Genomic DNA, 20413 nt, shown 5'->3' on the forward strand with positions numbered 1-20413 from the left:
TCAATGTTTTATAACTGTCGTAATATTTATATATCCTACATTGCCAAACAGACGTTTCTTCAAGACAGTAGTGATTGTAGTGTACACCTTAAGGCACCGAAAGTAGAAATTGAATACACTCACAAAAAAGACACACACACATACACAGCTATAAGGGATTAGAGACTTTCCGTTTTGAATTTTCCTCGGAGTTCAGTTTTTTGTGATTTTATTTTTTTCTAATTTCAAACGGATAACTAACAGTTAACCCTTTGATGTTAAGGACAGTTTTGGACTTGTGGTAGAAACGAAATGAATAAATAAATTGGATAGACATTTTTTTGGCATTCGATTTGGTATCAGTATGAGTATCAAGATGACCCATGGCTGAAAAGTATTCTCTATTGTGTTCGTTTTTTTGCTATCCAGTGTACACAAGAATCATCATAAAAAAGTAAAATAAATCAATAAAAGGCACACACAAACATATTTTTAATTTGAAATTTTCTATTCGCTAAAACATATTTTCAATCATAATTCATTTTAACGAGAAGTTCAGAAGCAATATTTGAATGGGAATACAGTTTTGTTGAATTAAAACGACTACTCACAGTTTTAATTATTTACAAAGTGCTATTTTTTTTATAGGGGAGGAATCTACAATGTTTGTCTAGGGAATCAGAAGAATGTGTGGCTGATTATTCACCTGCAAATATCATACAACTGACATTTTATGCACATATATTAATGATGACGAAAAAAATCGTGAATCAATGTAAAATTAAAGAAAGTTTACCTGCAACCCCCCATTTTTGTGTTACTTACACTCTCTCTATTCCAACAAGGAAAGAAAAAAAAGATGTAATTATAAAATATACTGTTTTATTTTTTTTAAATAATTACAGGTAAATTTACATGTTTTAGCGAAGAAAAGTTCATTATTCATATGAAACTTATGATTAAATAAGATCTTTTTTGGAAACACATATTTAATAAGATGTTTAAATTCTAGTATTAAAATGATGAACAAATACAAAAAAATACTATTTAACAATTTAGGAGGAGAAAGAAATTAAACCATACTTCGACATTTACTTATGAAATTGGAAACATAGAAACAGACAGAACACCTAAGATAACTGTAGGACGGAGAATCTGCTTTATGACATAAAATCAGTATTGTTATATTCTGAGATTGCCTGAAATGGTAGGTTCTAAGAAAGTTAAAATAAAATATAGAGCATTGATACATCTAGTTTTCTTGTTCTTTTTAACCTATCCAGTGTTATAATGTAGCACCCTGTTTAATCCATCTGAAATTGTTAAAAAAAAAAAAAAAAAAAAAAAATAATAATAATAATAATAATAATAATAATAATAATAATAATAATAGTAATAATAACAAGATAATAATAAGACTACAAACTAGCACGTCTTTCTCGTTGTACGCAGTCTATGCAGTACAAGAATTCCCTTTTGTATACCTGAACATCAATCAAACGTAATTATTAATTGTCAAAATACATATTATCATTATATATGGCACCGCCTCTACAACACGACTAGTTAATGGTGTCTTATCTATTTATAATTGTCAACATTTGGTGTTAACTTAAGTGGTGTGTGAACATAAGTGGCTGTCCATCGTTTGTGTGAATGAAACAGTTAAATTAACACTTCAAAGGATAATTCGAAAAATGAAAGCTGGTCATTACGATGATGTGGAATCTGCCAGAAAGACACAGGTAATCAATACATATAGATTGACTTATGACAAAAATGATATAGTTTTATAATATGGATTCGATTTAAAATGAGATAGAACCAATTGCCCAATATCTTTTTTTAAATTTTATTTTTATATCAAACTATTTATAAAGTCTATTTTCAAATACTAAATTAACTTTTGAAGTGCGAACTTAAATATTCCAACAATTTCAAATATTTTGACCATGTGAACAAATTTTAAATGCAGAAAGATTGCTCAGATTTGCAAATATAATAAATTGAGTAATTATCGAAATCAAAATATGTCCTTTTAAAGCAAAATACGATCATAAAGTTTCTAAAATTATGTATTGTCATGATCGTTTGATATCAGATATTAACACCCCCCCCCCCCAAAAAAAAAATAATAAAAAAATAAAAATTAAATAATTGAATAACTGTATACAAAACAAAACCCAAACCAAACTATAATAATAAACAGTAACACACAAGTAAAAAAGGGACGAAAAATACCAAAGGGACAGTCAAAAACAAACTGACAACGCCATGGATAAAAATGAAAAAGACAAACAGAAAAACAATAGTACACACGACACAAAATAGAAAACTAAAGAATAAACAACACGAACCCCACCAAAACTAGGGGTGATCTCAGGTGCTCCGGATACTTATTAAACCCCACTGATATTAACTTTTCCTTCGCTTTCAACACGTATCTGATTTTGACAGTGAAACAAATACTAATTAACTGGATGTTATCTGGAACATGATACCATTTACTGTTCGTACCAAGCTCGAAGCATCAAATTAATTTATCATCGTGTAAGCGAGTTTACATTGAAATAAAATTATTAATTTTTAATAGGACGTTTTATTTTCTTCCTTCATATTAAACCATAGGATCACTTAAACCATCATTTACAATAATATTGTAAACAAAATTGTTGTCATGAAACGCTTAAATCAATCGTCGTCCCCACCCTAGCCAAATTCAGCGAAAAATATTAGAAACATATCTTATGAATTTTTTCAGAACCAAAGCACTAACTACTGAGCTGATGATAATTGTAATCGTGTTAAAATAAAACCACATCCATTACAACATTATGTAAATACGTTGTTGTAATGGATATCCTTGCACCCACACTTAAATCGTAGGAGTTAACGATGTTAACATACTTTCACGTCGCGCATGATGCCAACGGTTTTGGATATTTCGGAAATCGTTTAAGGTACACACCCTCAAATGTAAACTCTTCATATTGGAAATGTTTTCAAATATATGTCGAACTATTGATTATTTGTTGTTAGTTTAACGACAATTGGCAAATATTTCACTAACATGTATGCTGAAAAAAACCCAAATTAACAATTAGAAGCAGGTCCTGTTAATGAGGCCGACAGGGATAAAGGCGGAAAGGACAAGGTTTACATATTCACCATTTTGGCCCATTTAAAAAAAAAATAAAAAGTATAATATATCTATCAAATTACAACTTTCAGATGATGACAAGAAAGATATAAAAGAGGGACGAAAGATACCAGAGGGACAGTCAAACTCATAAATCGAAAATAAACTGACAGTATTTATACTTTTGAAATGCGTCTTACGGTATTTGATAAATAGCAAAATGACAAAATGTTGATGTTAAACCATAGTGCCCCGTGAATGGAGAGTGTCAAAAAAGAAAAGAAAAAAAAACCCTCCTCGAATTGTCTATAGCTAATAAGTTGCAAGTCAACATTTTTGCTCCCATACACCATACTCTTTGTTTTCCAGTGGTAGTCCGAATTGGCTGCCCTTCATCATAGCCTATACCTTACAGGAACAACCTTTTATGTCAACTGATAATTTGTTCTCATTCGATATATGCCAGAAATATTTGCTACTTGATTATAACAAGCACTAATCAATATATACTAGCCTTTGCCTACAGAATAAAATTGTTATACATTGGAAATTGTTCGTAGCTTTACTTTTGGAATCATTTTAGATGCAAACCGTTGTACAAAATAAGATTATTATTTTATTTGATTCTTTATATTTCTGAATTGCAGTCAAAGTTGTTCTCAAACATAACACTTTTCTGATTCATAAATGGTAGCATTCTATTTTTTATTTTACGAAGAATTTTATAAAGGTGAATGTTCAACTTCGAATGCCAAATGCCAACTACGTCTTGTACTAGAGCAACACACTGATCTGCATTATCACGTGTTATTTCGAAGGGTAACAGTACACACTGTCAGGAAAACGTGCCTTTCCTCCCGGACACATCGTTTTAATTATCATTATTGAGACCCTTAGCTGAGCAGTCTTTAATATAACTTCTGAGGTGTTTGAGCTTGTAATTTTGACATTTTAATAGGGAATTTCCTTTTTGAATTTTCCTCGGAATTCAGTATTTTTATAATTTTACTTTTCCCTGAATAACGCAAACTTTTTTTCAACCAACTAAGAATCAATGGTTAAAACATGAAATTGTCAGACTATGTATAAAAGTCCGTAATATTTCTTTGAGGGGCGTGTTTAAGATTAATTATATTACATAATTATTTTACGTTGTAAATATAATTAGTTTACATCACAAACAACAATCATGTCAACTTGTAATTAAATCTTTTATAGGCGTATGCAACTGACAGACAAGATGACACAGTTGTAGTACAAATATATTTGTCAACAAAAGTAACGATACACGACTTTGAACTCCAACTTATCATAAAATATATAAAAGGAAAAAATTGTTAATTTATCAAAAGAAAAAAGATTAAGTTGCAAAGTAAATGCATTCTGGCCACGTAAAAAAGTGCAAAAAGACCGTGTTATTGACAAAATTTTACAGTAATTGATGTAAAAAAAATCGGCACTCAATTTCAGAGTATCTAAATAACTGCAAAGACATTCCAAATTGTTATCAAACCCTTTAAATTCAAGTTTTAAGTTCTGACAGTCGAAACGAAAAAACCCTGTAAACTTGATAAATAACGTTCAACATTATCAGTTACTATGGACTTCCCTTTATACATTTACCTTTGAGATTGGTATTTTCGTTATATTTCTTTCTTTCGGTTTAAACATTTTTTTGAGAATTTTTTTTTTGAAAAAAACCCATAAAATAGCGTGTAAAAAATTTCGCCTTCTGGTCTTATTTCATATAAGAAATATTAGAAGTATTTGTCAACTTGAAAGCTTTGTTACCGCATATCCTATTTTATTATATATGAAAAATGCACTGCCTTGTATAATTGCTCTAGGTGACTTGTATATATAACTTTTACTGGCAACGACAACTATGAACCCGCTAAATACACTTAGAGAATTAAATCTAGAGAAACTTGTAGACATTAAACCCAGAACTGATTCCCACTTTACGAATTCATCGATCTACTTTACCCTCATTTATAAAACATATATATAGTACGAAAGGACTAGCAACAAGAACCTGTTATACCTAAAGGATGAAAATATTGTTTATTTTTACAAATCTGCCTTTAAAAAAAATCTTTTTAAATACAAACCTTAGTTACGTTAACATTGGAATTGAATAATAAAAATTTGAAAGGGAATGAATCCGAAAGTGATTCGAAATTAAATTATAACGCATCACACAACCGTTTTTTACAACCTTTTTGACATCACCATACTAAATCATATTGCACATTAATCACAGACTGAGGAATTGTGTAACACAGCGCTTCACAATCCGCATAGTTAAAAGTAAATTCTCCATGTATATCGTCATTCTTTTCAATATGTTGATTATATTGGTTGCAAGTTTAGAAACTTTTAAGTTTTAAAAAATCTGACAAAGAAATTTTTTAAAGAAATTTTGTTTTATGCGATATTATAAAAGAGAACACAAACAGGACAACCTTGTCACAAGTTTTAGTGTAAAAAGAAAACGTTTTCAACACTTTTAAATTATACAAATGAGTTCATATACCTGTGGTTTCAATCATTCTTGAATTGTGTGAAAATATAACTAAATAATGTACGATAATGTACGATAAAGTCTTGCAGTAGAGTATACTAGCAACATAATGTAGAAATAAACAGATAAAATATATTAAAAATTGATTCTGTCTTATAAAAATGTTTGAAAAAGCATCGGATCAGAATATTTTATTAATACTCTCGTAAATGATATAACACGTCATATGATTTTAAAAGATGTTTCTCATCTTAAGAGGTAACGGGAGGTCTTGAAAATTAAGTTAACATTCTACGTATTGGAAACTTTGTCGTTTACTATCATAATGTCAAAGTTGTTATAAATCAAATTAGATTTAACGATAAACAAGGATGTGAAGTAAATTTATGTAAATTAAATGTTTTTGTTTTCGTTAAAAAGTCAGAACTATTTTTATTGCGTTATTTTTCACTGAATGTCTAATGAGGAAAAATTCGAATTCGAAATTACAACAAAAATTTAATTATTTTAGTTATAAACGATTATAATGAATTATCTTAAATTGTGCAAATAAAAATAATAATAATAATACATATCAATTTCAGATATGTCATCTGAAGTATTGAGAAAAAAATTATGATCGAGTAAATGTTGACTATATATATTGATTTGTTCAAATTAAATATCTTATATCTTATATCTTATTTTTGTCACAGGAAACTGTATTAAAATTTCACGCCCAAGCTAAACGATGGATAGCTTACACAGTTATATCTGGGAGTCTAGCTGTTGTTGCGGTGACCGGAATCCTTGTTGGAATGTATTTGACTGGAAACCTAAGTAGAACACAGGAGGAAAATAATCAGATAGCTGTAAGTAATGAAGGATTGAAATAAATATGAGATATTAAACAAATGGGACAAGGCACTATGTAATAGATCACAATGTATGAGAATGGAAAGATTATACAACTGTTATACAATAAGAACTAATCAGGCATAGAACTTAGACATCAATTGACAAATATCAAAATGCTGTGTCAGATATATTAATTGACATCTACTTTCACTTTCAAGAATAACTACATGTGTTTTAAGAAAGACAACCTACGATGTCATGGTATTATCAATATGCTATTATCTCCGAACATGTTTTACGCATTTTGTGTACATCTTGACAAGAAACAATTACCAGCTGATACTTAAAATGTGTTTTGTAGGTCACGATTATGACAACTGTTAAATAGATATTGATAATTTTTTGTTGATATCTACTTATATATTCAATTAATTTAAGGATGTTAATGTCGATTGAGGAGAAAATGTTTCAATTAAACTTGTCAACTGTCATTTGATGATTTTTTTTTAAAACTACATAAGAGTTGATAGTCTTGTAACCAATGTTTACTCTTGATACCAAAATATTTTTGTGCTATACATTTATCGATTAATGCGTTTTATTTCGAGCATATGTAATGAATTAAAAAGTAGATCAAAGCTATGACTATTATTTTAGTATAATAGTCCCAGATCATAATTTTAATTCGAGCATATGCAATGAATTATAAAAGTAGATGAAAGCCAGGACTATTATACTAGTATAAAAAGCTGGGACTATTACACTAGTACAATAGTCCTAGATAAAAGTGACTAAGCAACAGGCACAACCTGTTTAGATTTAATACAATGTGAACAGTTTAAATTTATTTTTAGTCAGTGTTAATCTTAGCTTTTATAAAAACTTTGTTTTTGGGAAATTTCCAAGCGATTTTATATAAACAATAACGTAAATTATATCGCAACATCAATGACGTAACAATTAACATATTATTAATGTATCCAATGATAATAATAGCATTACATGTCCCGGAACTAGACAAAATATCGATCAAGCTGTAAATCAATACAGACAATCGTTACAATGTAATAAATGTAATAATAAACATTATTGTTAAATAAATAAATTCATATTACACATTGCTGTACGTGCCATAAACAACTTGCCTTGTAGAATGTTTTAAAATTGGAAGAAAAAAGTGGAAAGACTGCAATATTTTGATCATACATAGAACAAATAGAGTATATTACCCTTACATGATATAGATGAAGCAACATTCTCGAAGACGCAAACTGACATATATCAGTATGTTTGGTATTTTATAAAACAAGATTTATTGTGTTGTGATTGAATAAAAAAGTGATGGTGTGTATGTATTATTTTTTTTATAAAAAAATCCATACTTTGAATTATTGTAAGTTGTAAGTGAGTTTTAGTCGAATTTTGTACAAATTGTAATATGTACAAACACTTTTTGTACAAATTACAATTTATACAAATTTAAAATACAAATTATAATTTGTACATAGTTAAAATGTAAATTATAATTTGCACATAGTTAAAATATCAATTATAATTTGTACATAGTTAAAATATAAATTATAATTTGTACAAAATGATAACTTGTACACAACATATAGACATGTATCTATAATAGTGTCAACGCAACGCAAATATGCCTGTTTTTAATCTTGCAGTAAATTAAAAAAAAATGTTATCAATAAATTTCTTTATAAATTAATGTAGGATTTTTAGAATTGATAAATCAGTGCATGTTATTTAAAAGTTAATATAAGTCTCTTATTTCCAGAACCAACCACGATATGGACAGGATGCACTGTATGGATCAAAGATAAACGATGACACAGATTCAAGAACATTAGACGATAATTTATTGCCAATTGTAAGTTTTTGTTATATGATATGAAGTTAAATAAAATATAACTTGTACTTTGATTTCCCCCCGGTTATGCCAAATTATTTAAAGAATAAATAGGAAATGCCCACGCCCACCCCAAGATGTGGGATGTAGTCCGATATATAGTGGAAGTCCCTAAACAAACACAAATGGTCGATTGAAAATGAAGATTTAACATGATCAATAAAAAATGATGGCAAACAATCCTATTATGTATGGGACTTTCTGTCCAATTATCCTAGCAAATGCGTTTACAAAGTGTCATTGTGGGTAAAAGTCTCCCAAAAGGATTCTATCAAAATCCAGTAAAATGTGATCAATTACATATGGTGGAAAATATTCCTGTCAAGTATGAGGGCTTTTGTCCAAGGATTTTATGTGGTTTGCGTGCAAGATGTACCAATGTTCCTAAAATTAAAAAAAAACCCAACTAAGTCCCATTACCATTCATAATTGGTTTATTGGAAATATAAAATGGCCAAATAAAAATGACGGTATGATATGGTACACTGCACATGAACAATCCCCTTAGTATGAAAGTTTTATGTAAAACCGTCCAAGAGGAGTTCGTTCAAAAGCTGTGTATGTCACATGATCAACGTTTCGTAACTCCTATAAAATTGTCGAATCAAAATAATACTATTAACATAACAGCGGTATACAACTAATGCCTTTATATATATACTACTATAACCAGCGACATAACGTACCTCAGTTTATCTTAAAAAGTGTACTTTTATGGAAAATATACAAGCAAGATTCATACCGTAATAGGTCAATTTTCAACAAATATCTATATCTACAGCAACCGGGTTGTTCTAGATGTATTTTCACTTCCTTCATTTCTTTTCTATACCGGAAAGCTTATCACCTTTTAAAGCTTATAAAACTGTTACGTTAAGTGTGTAATTGAAATAAAGATTTAATTTTTACAGGATATTGTTTTGCCAGTCACCGTTAATCCAACAACAGATCATATCAGGAAGTCACTAAATGGAATTCTAGAGCAACCTCCAGAAGTTCATTTATCACAATTAGAAGGAAACCACTTATTGAAAGAAAAGTTGTCAACAACTCAAAAAGAAAGAACAATAAAATCAAAAGTTGATTTAAATAATAAAATTATACACGAAGATACAAAACTGGATGATATTGTTTCAAATATTGTAGTCACCAATTTAAAAGAGGGTTTAAAGGATGAAAACGATATTTTTGATGATTCATCTAATTCGAATTCCGCAGACGATACACATGATTCAATAGAAACATCGCAAAGTGAAAATAACGATAGCGAATTTGAGGACAGCAGCGACAGTCAATTGAATGGGGATTCTGTTTCTGAAAATGATATTGAACATGCCTCAGCACAAAGTAAAATAAAAACATCGGAATCAATTTCAGAATCCAAAGAAGATATTGAAGATTCCAATGAAAATCACCCATTGAATGAATCAGAAGAAAATTTGAACATTTTAAGTGCTGATGACAATAGTAATGACGATTCACAAGTATCGGATACAAATAGCTCTAATGAGGATTCACAAGTATCGGATACAGATAGTTCTAGTGAAGATTCACAAGTATCGGATACAAATAGTTCTAGTGAAGATTCACAAGTATCGGATACAAATAGTTCTAGTGAAGATTCGAAAATATCGGATACAAATACATCTAGTGAAGATTCACAAATATCAGACACAAATAGTTCTAGTGAAGATTCACAAATATCGGAAACAAATGTTTCAAGTGACCTTGACACTGTTTTTGATAAAGACGTGAGTGGAAGCATTGTAGAGTCATCTGATTCGTCTAATGAAGGAAATTTAAATTCGGATAAAGACAATTCTGATGAAAACAATTCAAATTCTGATCAACATGAATCAAAATCCAACACCGACGATTCAAGTTCAGATGAAGACAACTCAAAGTCTAGTGAAAACAACTCAAATTTTGTTGAAGACAATTCAAGTTCAAAAGTAGACATTTCAAGTTCAAATGAAGATATTTCAAGTTCAAATGAAGACATTTCAAGTTTAAATGAAGACATTTCAAGTTTAAATGAAGACATTTCAAGTTTAAATGAAGACATTTCAAGTTTAAATGAAGACATTTCAAGTTCAAATAAAGATAGTTCAAGTTCAAAAGAAGACAACTCAAAGTCTGATGGAGACAACTCAAGTTCGGATAAAGACAATTTAAGTTCAGTTGAATACATTTCAAGTTCAGATATAGACATTTCAAGTTCAGATGAAGACATTTCAAGTTCAAATGAAAACAACTCAAAATCTGATGGAGAAAGTTCAAGTTCAGATGAGGACAACTCAAATTCGGATGATGATAACGTAAATTCAAAGAAAGACAACTCAAAGTCTAATGAAGGCAATTCAAGTTCAGATGAAGACAACTCAACGTCTAATAAAGACAATCTACATTCGAATGAGCATAATTTAAATTCACAGGAAGACCACTTAAAGTTTAAATTATCTAATGAAGATAATTCAGGTTCAGATGAAGGTAACACAAAACCAAATGACGACAACTCAAAGTCTAATGAGGACAACTCAAAAACTAATGAAGACAATTCAAATTCGGATGACGATAACCTAAATTCAAAGGAAAACAACTCTAATTCTAATGAAGACAATTCAAGTTCAGATGAAGATATTTCAAAGTCAGATAAAGACATTTCAGATTCAAATGAAAACAACTCAAAGTCTGATGGAGACAGTTCAAGTTCAGATGACGACAAGGCAAAGCCTGATGAAGACACATCAAAAACTGACGAATCCAAATCTGATGAAGACGACTCAATTTCTAACGACGACAGCTCAAATTCAAACAAAGACAGCTCAAATGACGAAAGCTCAAATTCCAAACATGCCGGTTCAATTACAAATCAAGACAGCTCAAATTCAGACGAAGAAAATCGAAATTCAAATGAAGACATATTAAAGACGGATGAAAACGAAACAAAGTCCAACAAAGACAAGTCACATTCAAATGAGGACAGCTCAAAATCAGATGAAGATACTAAAATTTCAGATGAGGATAAATCTGATAAAGACTATTCAAAGCCGGATGCAGACCATTCAAATGCAGATGAAAAAAAGTCAAAGTCTGATGAAGACATTTCAAATTTGAATAAAGGCATTCCTAATTTGGGTGTACAAGACTCAAATTCCGACGAAAGCAGCTTTAGTACAGAAACAGAAAAATCAAATTCTAATCGGGACCGCTCATCTTCAGATGAAGATGCTTCAAGTTCAGATGAAGATACTTCAAAATCAGACGAAGATAATTCGAATTCAGACGAAGATACTTCAAATTCAGAAACGGACGTTTCAGAGTCTGACGAAGACAACTTAAAGTCTAATGAAAACAATTCAAAATTAGAAGAAGATATTTCAAAATCTGATGGCACAAATTCGGATTCCGACTTTTCAAAATTAGATAATGACTCATCAAAGTCAAATGAGATTGGCTCCAATTCAAAAGAAAGTAAATCAAATTCGGAGGAAAGCAAAACAGTTTCAAGTAAAACAGATCTAAAGTCAGTAGATTCCAGTTCGAATTCACATGAAACAGATGAAAATTCGGATAAAGAAAACTCAGAGTCAATTGATTACTATTCCAGTTCAGATGAAAGTGTGTCAAACACTTATGAAACCGATTCAAATTCAAATGAGAAGGATTTACACCCTGACCGCGAAAGTAATCGAGACAGTGATAGTAATGAATCTACAAGAAAGAAAATAAATGAAAATTCACTCGTCAGTGTAACTGAAGGTAAAAACGCTGAAATAGAAAACAAAAATCACGAAAAAAGCAGCAATGAAGAAGTTGATATAGATAATACAAGTAACAAAGCTGATCAGGAAAGTACTGCAATAGACAATGTCAATAATAACAGCGACGAAAATACACCCGTGGAATCTGTCAAGTTAAACTTTGAAGCACTGATGGCAGAATTCATGAATGTAGAAAGCAATGTTTTAGATATAGCCAATAATCCAGAACTCAATAAAAGTACCATATCATCTGATAAAAATCTGAATAATTCGAATTCGGATGATTCAAATTCAAATGACAGTGATTCAGCTTCGAATGATAGTGAATTAACTTCAGAAAAAAGCGATTCAACTTCAGATGATAGTGATTTTACTTCAGAATATAGCGATTCCAATTCAAATGATAACAATTCAATTTTGAACTATAGTGATTTAGATTCAGATGATAGTGATTCAAGTTCAGATCAAAGCAATTCTACTTCAGATAATAACCATTCAACTTCAGATAATAGTGATTCAACCTCAGATAATAGTGATTCAACTTCAGATAATAGTGATTCAACTTCAGGTACTACCGATTCAATTTCAGTTGACAGCGATTCAACTTCAAACAGTAACGATTCAACATCAGATAATAGTGATTCAAGTACTGATAATAATGATTCAAGTACAGATAATAGTGATTCAAGTACTGAAAATAGTGATTCAAATTCAGATTATACCGAGACATATTCAGATGATACTGACTCAACGTCAAATGATAGTGATTTAGCTTCAAATGATAGTGAATTAACTTCAGAAAAAAGCGATTCAACTTCAGATAATAACGATTCAACTTCAGATAATAGTTATTCAACTTCAGATAATAGTGATTCAACTTCAGGTACTACCGATTCAAACAGTAACGATTCAACATCTGATAATAGTGATTCAAGTACTGATAATAATGATTCAAGTACAGATAATAGTGATTCAAGTACTGAAAATAGTGATTCAAATTCAGATTATACCGAGACATATTCAGATGATACTGACTCAACGTCAAATGATAGTGATTTAGCTTCAGATGATAGCGATTCAACTTCAGATGATAGCGATTCAACTTCAAATGATAGTGATTTAACTTCAAATGATAGCGATTCAGCATCAGAAAATAGAAATTCTACTTCAGAATGTAACGATTCAACTCCAGATAGTAGTGATTCAACTTCAGATCAAACAGATTCATATTCAGATATTACTGATTCCATTTCACGTAATAGCGATTCAACTTCAGATTATAGCGATTTATCTTCAAATAATAGCGATTCAACTTCAGATTATAGTGATACAAAATCAGATATTCGCGATTCAAATTCAGATAATAGCGATTCATTTTCATATTATACTAGTTCTGATGAAATAGAGTCTAATTCAGAGTCAACAGTTGAACCCAAATCACTTAAAATTGATTCAGATTCAAATGAACACATTCCAATTATCATCCAACTAGGCAATGATAAGATCAGTGAACGTTTTGACAATATAAATGATAGAAAAGTAATTGCCGAGTCTGACGAAAAGGATAATTCTATGGATTTCATTTCGCTTACAATGAATAATGCAAAAAGTGATTTTGGTAAAATTGAAAGAAAACAAAACATCGATAATCACGAAACTGCAACGATGCATAATAGTAAAGAAAAAGGTATATTCCATGAAAAACAACAACAAAAACCGACCAGTAATGAAAGTGCTGACAGTAAAAGCGGTGAAGTAAAGGCTAAATCAATCTTTGAACTGGGAACTGTAGTTGCTCCATTTCATGATACAGGTACAGTATCAAACGAACAAGACATTAATATTTTTCAAAATGGATTAGCTTTAGCTGGTGATATGAAAACAAGTAATGGCAATGACATGGTAGCTAGTCAATTAATAAATAGACTTTTAGAAAGCGATTTTGCTCTGAAAGAAAAACCAAAAATCAACAATCTCAATGATTTTGCAGGTTTAAATTTTGGTAATAGCGGTGTCCTCACTACAATTTCTCTTTCGGATTTCTTAATTAACACAAAAGCTGCTCACAAACTAGTTGAAGATGACGAATCTACCGATGAAAGGTATCCTAATGGTCAACGTAATATTGCAAATATTTTGAAGAAAGACAAAAAATCCGACATTTCGGACGACGAATATGACAGTAGCAATATTGAAAGGACCAACGAAGATAATACAAGTACAATCCAAAATAATGAAAAAAGTATGAAGATCGAAAGTGACGACACTGAGGATGATCTCAATGAAAGTGAAAATTCCGAAAACAGTTCAAATGGTGGTTTGAAATCAGAAAATGGTGATGACAGTACAAGTAGTAAAAGCGATAAAATCAAACAGGAAGATACCAGTGTGAAAAGCAAAACAGAAGACATTTATAAAAGTGATGACAGTAGTGAAAAGGACAGCAAAGACAGTATAACAAGCAATAATAGTCAAATAACAAATAATGAAAGTGACAAATTAAATGATGAAAACACCAATACTGACAACGACAAAGATATTAGTCATAGGGATTTAACTATTAGTGAAAGTAATAAGGTTAATTCAATTCGAAATATCCTCAAAGAAGTCATAGTAGGGAACAGGGATAATTTATCACAGAGACGAGAAATGTCAGAAGCAGCAAAATCACCACACATCAACTTTGGAGATGGGTTCATTTCAAAACCAATTGACATTCTATTAGTAGATTCAAACGATGATACAGCTACTGGTTCAAAAACGAAACCTGATACCGATGATGAAAACGAGAGAAGAACGTCACACAGACAACATTCCGAGTCGTTTACAACTTTTCAGCCGAGATTACAAGGAACAAATTCTAAAAACTTTCGAGAAAATCAGGTTTTGTTGTCCAATCTTTTACGTGTAAGACAAATGACATCGCCTTCTTTATTTATGACTACCGTACCACCAGGTGTCGTTGTTCATCAGACACAAAGAACTGACGATGATAACTTCTCTAGTGGAGTATTTACTAATCCGCATATGCAAATTATATCAACATCTGCACCAGCAGCAGCACATATGCCACCGCTTTCATCATTTGATCACCTTCATCAAAACCATCATCACACACACCAACATCAACATCCGCACAGGGAGACGACTAATTCGTGGTTACATTGGGACAAATAATCAAACGTCTCAGTAGTATTTTAAACTGAATTCCGTGCTTCAAGTGGAGGTAAAATAGTGCTAGATAAAATAGTGCTAGATAAAATCGAATACTACAAAAAGGTCGATATTTCCATAAAAGACACAAAAACGTTTTGACTATTGCTTATCATCCTGTATTTAAATTGAAAATAGAAAATTGGCTCTAAAAATATTGTTGGCTCCTAGAAGTGATTGATTTAAAAATATATAGAGGAAACATTAGCATACAAATAATCTGATATCCTTTTAAATGCTTTTTTTAAATTCGTTAAAATTATTTGATTATGGTATACATTAAGGTTGACATTGATCAAATCATTACAGACACATGCATGTTATTAATTCCATTAGGGTCACAAGGTTTAATTATATGTAAATGATTGCGAATGAAGGTGAAAATGAAGTTCATGTACTTATTTTATTTCATATTGCAATGATCATAAATTTTTAATTACATAAGTGTGTTCTAGTTTCTACATCAACTGTAATTGACTTAAACTAGCTTCCAGAAACTTCGCTTTCACTCTTTCGTCTTTTTTACAATTTGTGTTTTGTTCTTTGTACCGATCTGATGTAGCAACATCTTTACAGTTGACTTGTACAGTTTGTTCTTACTCTGTGCTGTAACATCACTGTTCCAGGTTAGAGGAGAATTGTCAGTCCCAAAGTATGGGCGTATAATTCAGTGATTGTCGTTGGTATCTATCTGTATATTTGTTATTTGTTTATTTTAATAAGTTTATTTATGCCGTTGGTTTTCGCTTTTGAATTATTTATATTTTTGACATATGATGATCTTTTATAGCTTAATATTCTGTATGGGATTTCCACGTTGTTTATATTTGTTTCAGTCATTGCCCTGTAGTTTCTGGTGTAAAGTTGTTTAATTAGTTATCATAACACGGCTCCTTGTGTTATATAGATATTAACATTATTGCAAATGGCGGAGTTTTGTTCAAGCTTATTTTTTGTTTTTCTGAAATTGTTTAACATTTCACAGCGGTATAATACTGTTAAATTATTCATCCCTTATTCTATTAATTTTGTATTCACATTGTATCATGGATCAAATTGTTAAGTTTAGTGTCTGTTTACTTGTGTTGATATGTCGTTTGATTGAGTTAAGCCATTTCAATTGATATTTTATAGTGTGTCTTTCTATGTTGTATTGTTACACTTTTGTTTCAGATAAGTGTTAAGGTCTTGTACCATCAAAACGTTTAAAACCGCTGCAATTGTTTGCATATGTCCTAAGTCAGGAATCTGACGTTCCAGTCGTTGTGGTTTGTTGATGTGGTTCATAAATATTTCTAGTTTCTCGTTTTTACATAGATTTGACCGCTGGTTTTTCAGTTTGAATGGTTTTACACTAGTAATTTGTGTGGCCCTTTATAATTTGCTGTTTGGTGTAGCCAATGCTCCGTGTTGAAGACCATACTTTGACCTATAATGGTTTACTTTTATAAATTGTGACTTGGATAGAGAGTTGTCTCTTTGGCACTCATACCACATCTTTTTATATCTATTTGAACATAATAATAAATATTAAGGGCATATTGTGGCAGTTTGAAGTTCAGGAGAAATATGTTGGACCAGATACAGTGAAGAATATTAAAAAGTATTTTTTGAATTTCTAGTTTTTAACCAGCAAAGAGTTCTATATCGACCCATTCTGAACCTTGTTATATCAAAGACTATTGGTCTTTAGAATTTTTTTTACAGATAATACTATTATCATTTCAGCTTTGAACTAAACCTGTCTAAAGTATTTCCTGTGTTATAAATAGCTTGGTGTGTTAAATTAAATCAGATTACAACATCTGTCTTTGTTTCAATATTTTTAAAATTACCATATGTGCATTTTCAATATTTCATCATCAGGAAATGCGTTTGTGTTCGATATAGGGGAAACTATCAGTGTGTCACCCTATAAATGATCAAATTGACATACAATAAGATAGTACTTGTCTTTCAACAGATTTGCACCTAACTTAGTTATAAATTACTCATTTTACATGGTGAATATATATTCTATTGAACATTCGCCTGTCACGCATAATGTAGACAAACTTTCTTTGTCAATTAGTCAATTATGTCTCATGTTCATGTATATTTTAGTATACTTTATGTTTCTACGTATAATTGTTCTCACTTTGTTACCTAGTAAAATTATTTAGTATTATATATAGGTGTTCATTGTTTGCGCCTAACAGCCATGTTTGTCATATTATTCATATTTTATGTATTTTCGGCTGGTTCCGAAACAGTCTTCTGGTTTAACATGAATGTACTCATAATTAACGGATATAAGTGATCGTTCATAAACATTTTGCCATTAGGACTACTTCAGCTCGTTTTTGAATAAACTAGCTGAACCTTAAAATCCAATTTCGAACAAACTAAAATCCAGCAAAAAAATGTTGGACTTATTTATTTCTATTAATTGTTAGTTTTATGTGAGGTTTTTTCGATACTTTTCCCCATCTTTCTCATTTCTTCACAATTTAGGAAGAAGAAATAGGTATGTTTTAATAACTAATTGGGTGTGTTCTTTTACTTGTGTTCCTTAACATGTGTTCTTTAACACGTGCTCTGTCTACTGTTCACATTCTTACATATATTCTTAGGTATTACATGTATTTCCTTTAGACTTATTATGCAATAGACATGAGTTTTTCTTTTTGCTTAAATAGCAGAAACAATTTCAATACAATAATGCACAGAGTATCCCAAAAAATACTTTCGAATGCACATTTCAGAAAAACCATACAGCAATCGCATTTTTTTTTAAAATATTTTTGACTTTGGTTAAGGAGTACATTAAAAGTCAGACCTCAGATTCTAATACTTATACAGGTAGTTTGATAGGCAATTTTGTTTTAGCATTAAAACACTAGGAGTAATTAGGTCAATCTAATCAAATAATGTGAAGAAAGAATGCATCTTACAAGGTATAATATCCCTCACAAAAAAATAAATCACTGCAGTCTTTAAAAGCCAATAAGCGGACGAGTCAAACCTGACAATGGTTATTATATTTTATTTGTTCAACGTTATGTATGCACTGCTAAATAACACAATCAGTTTTGAATTGCTTGTGCGCATACAATTGATAAATAGGTCGTAAATATTTGGACACCAATATAACTTTTATTTATCATAGACCAAAAGATAACTTGATATTTGCAAATAAAGTATTTACAAAATGATTGTCGATATACCTCATTAATGCATAATGCATGTATTATATGCCACAACTCTTATACACATTTACTATTCATTTGAATAAAGATATATTTTTCTTAATTAAGAATCCGTTTTTATATATATATATATATATATATTTCATACGAATAAATAAATGTAATGTATTCATTTGATTCCATTCAATCCGCTATTGGATTGTGGAGTAAGTTTAAACTTGTATGAGTATACTTAAGAAAATTCAGAAAAAAGATGCAGACATTATTTAATTTAAGGTGATCATCATAGTCTAGTCGACACATGTTCCTTCAAGTGTTTTGGTGTCTATTTGGGTTTATTGCTCATAATGTTTGATTTTTGGGGATCCCTTATTTTTAGTTAAAATGTCAAGTTCGTTCACCAAATAATAAGAGTAGGTTTCCCCTGAACTTATTTTACAATAAACTTATTTTGAAAAGCTTAATCATAACTAAAATTTACAATATTTCCACATCCTATGTACTCTCTCCGGTGCACCAATATTATGTCGGTTTACTCAAAAGAAGATGTCACTTTTCTGATCGAGAAGGTCAATTTTAAAAATTAAAAAAAAAGTTTTCTATACAGGGCACAACCTAATTAATGTCGGTTTAGAGTTCTCTCACATGAAAAAAACAACTTCCAAAAACCCAATAAAAACACACATTTAAAACTAATCATATTACACCAAAATCTGTATCCACAAAGAAATTTAAAAAAAAAATACAGAATTCCAAGGAAAATTAAAAATGGAAAGTCCCTATCAAATGGCATAACCAAATGCGCAAACACTTTAAACAAAAGGAAAACAACTGTTATGTTTCTGACTTGGTATAGGCATATCATATGTAGAAAATAGTGGATTAAACCGGGTTTGATAGCTAGCTACACCTCTCACATGTATGACAGTCGAATAAAATCCAATTTTATTGACATTAACGTGTGAACAAAATATACAGACATAATAGATACAAATTTCAAAATATGGGATCACCATAACCGCAATGTAATGTACTCAGTGTTGTTGTGCCTAGTATTAAAAAAGTATTTTCATGACTTTTACTTTCAGTGAAGTGTATTAATCAAATACATAAAATATATTGAAATTTGTAAACGTTTTTCTTTGTTTCTCAGTATTTATATTTCAGTTTGCATCGTTCGAACGAGATCTTTTAAAATAAAACGCATATGTCCTATTTAATGCAGTCAATTTGGTATTCTATGAAATGTATATTCGTGTCATATTTCATAGTCCATATTCAACCTTTGACACTAAATATTGATAATTTCTATATTTTCCGGTCTTTTTTTCTTCAATTCAGATGTTCTGGTCTTGTTCTTTTAGAATTGGAAATACAACGCAAAAATATTGATCATTGTTCAATCAATCCTTTTCCATTAGAAAGATCTTGGAGTATATGATACTCTTTGTCGGAAAAGTGCTTCAGCATGAACAAAACTGGTATGTTTGAAATTTACCTATTACCAAAGTGCAAATGTCATTGTAAGTCCAACAATGCCATATCGATCATATGATCATTGTTTTTGCAACGGTTATTGTTGTGTAATCAGTGTTTTATGTTCTTTGAATACATATTTAGGAAGTTGGACAATTTCCCCATTATTTGGTTCCCTCACTCGGTGTTTTTATCGATATTGAATAATATACATTACTTAAATCTTTTTGGTTGTTTTGTTAAAACATTTGTTATTCCAAATATAAAAAAAACCGACTGTGCGGATAATCCTGATATCAAAAGCAACAAATAGTGAACAGAAATTATCAAAATGCGGGACTTTTAATGCACCTTCGATTTCTAAAAGTACTA

The 20413-nt window shown here is 30.4% G+C and overlaps 1 protein-coding gene across 1 annotated transcript; it reads left to right on the top strand.

Annotated features, from left to right (window-relative positions):
* The first annotated feature begins 1561 nt into the window (after window positions 1-1561).
* LOC139490616 (dentin sialophosphoprotein-like) lies at window positions 1562-15407 on the top strand. Its single transcript, XM_071277510.1, has 4 exons — window positions 1562-1724; window positions 6338-6493; window positions 8269-8361; window positions 9312-15407. Exons 1-4 carry the CDS (start codon window positions 1677-1679, stop codon window positions 15339-15341), a joined length of 6327 nt encoding a protein of 2108 aa, XP_071133611.1. The 5' UTR covers window positions 1562-1676; the 3' UTR covers window positions 15342-15407.
* The last annotated feature ends 5006 nt before the right edge of the window (window positions 15408-20413 follow it).

The sequence above is a fragment of the Mytilus edulis genome, chromosome 10 (genome assembly GCF_963676685.1).
Source record: "Mytilus edulis chromosome 10, xbMytEdul2.2, whole genome shotgun sequence".
NCBI classification, from domain to species: domain Eukaryota; kingdom Metazoa; phylum Mollusca; class Bivalvia; order Mytilida; family Mytilidae; genus Mytilus; species Mytilus edulis.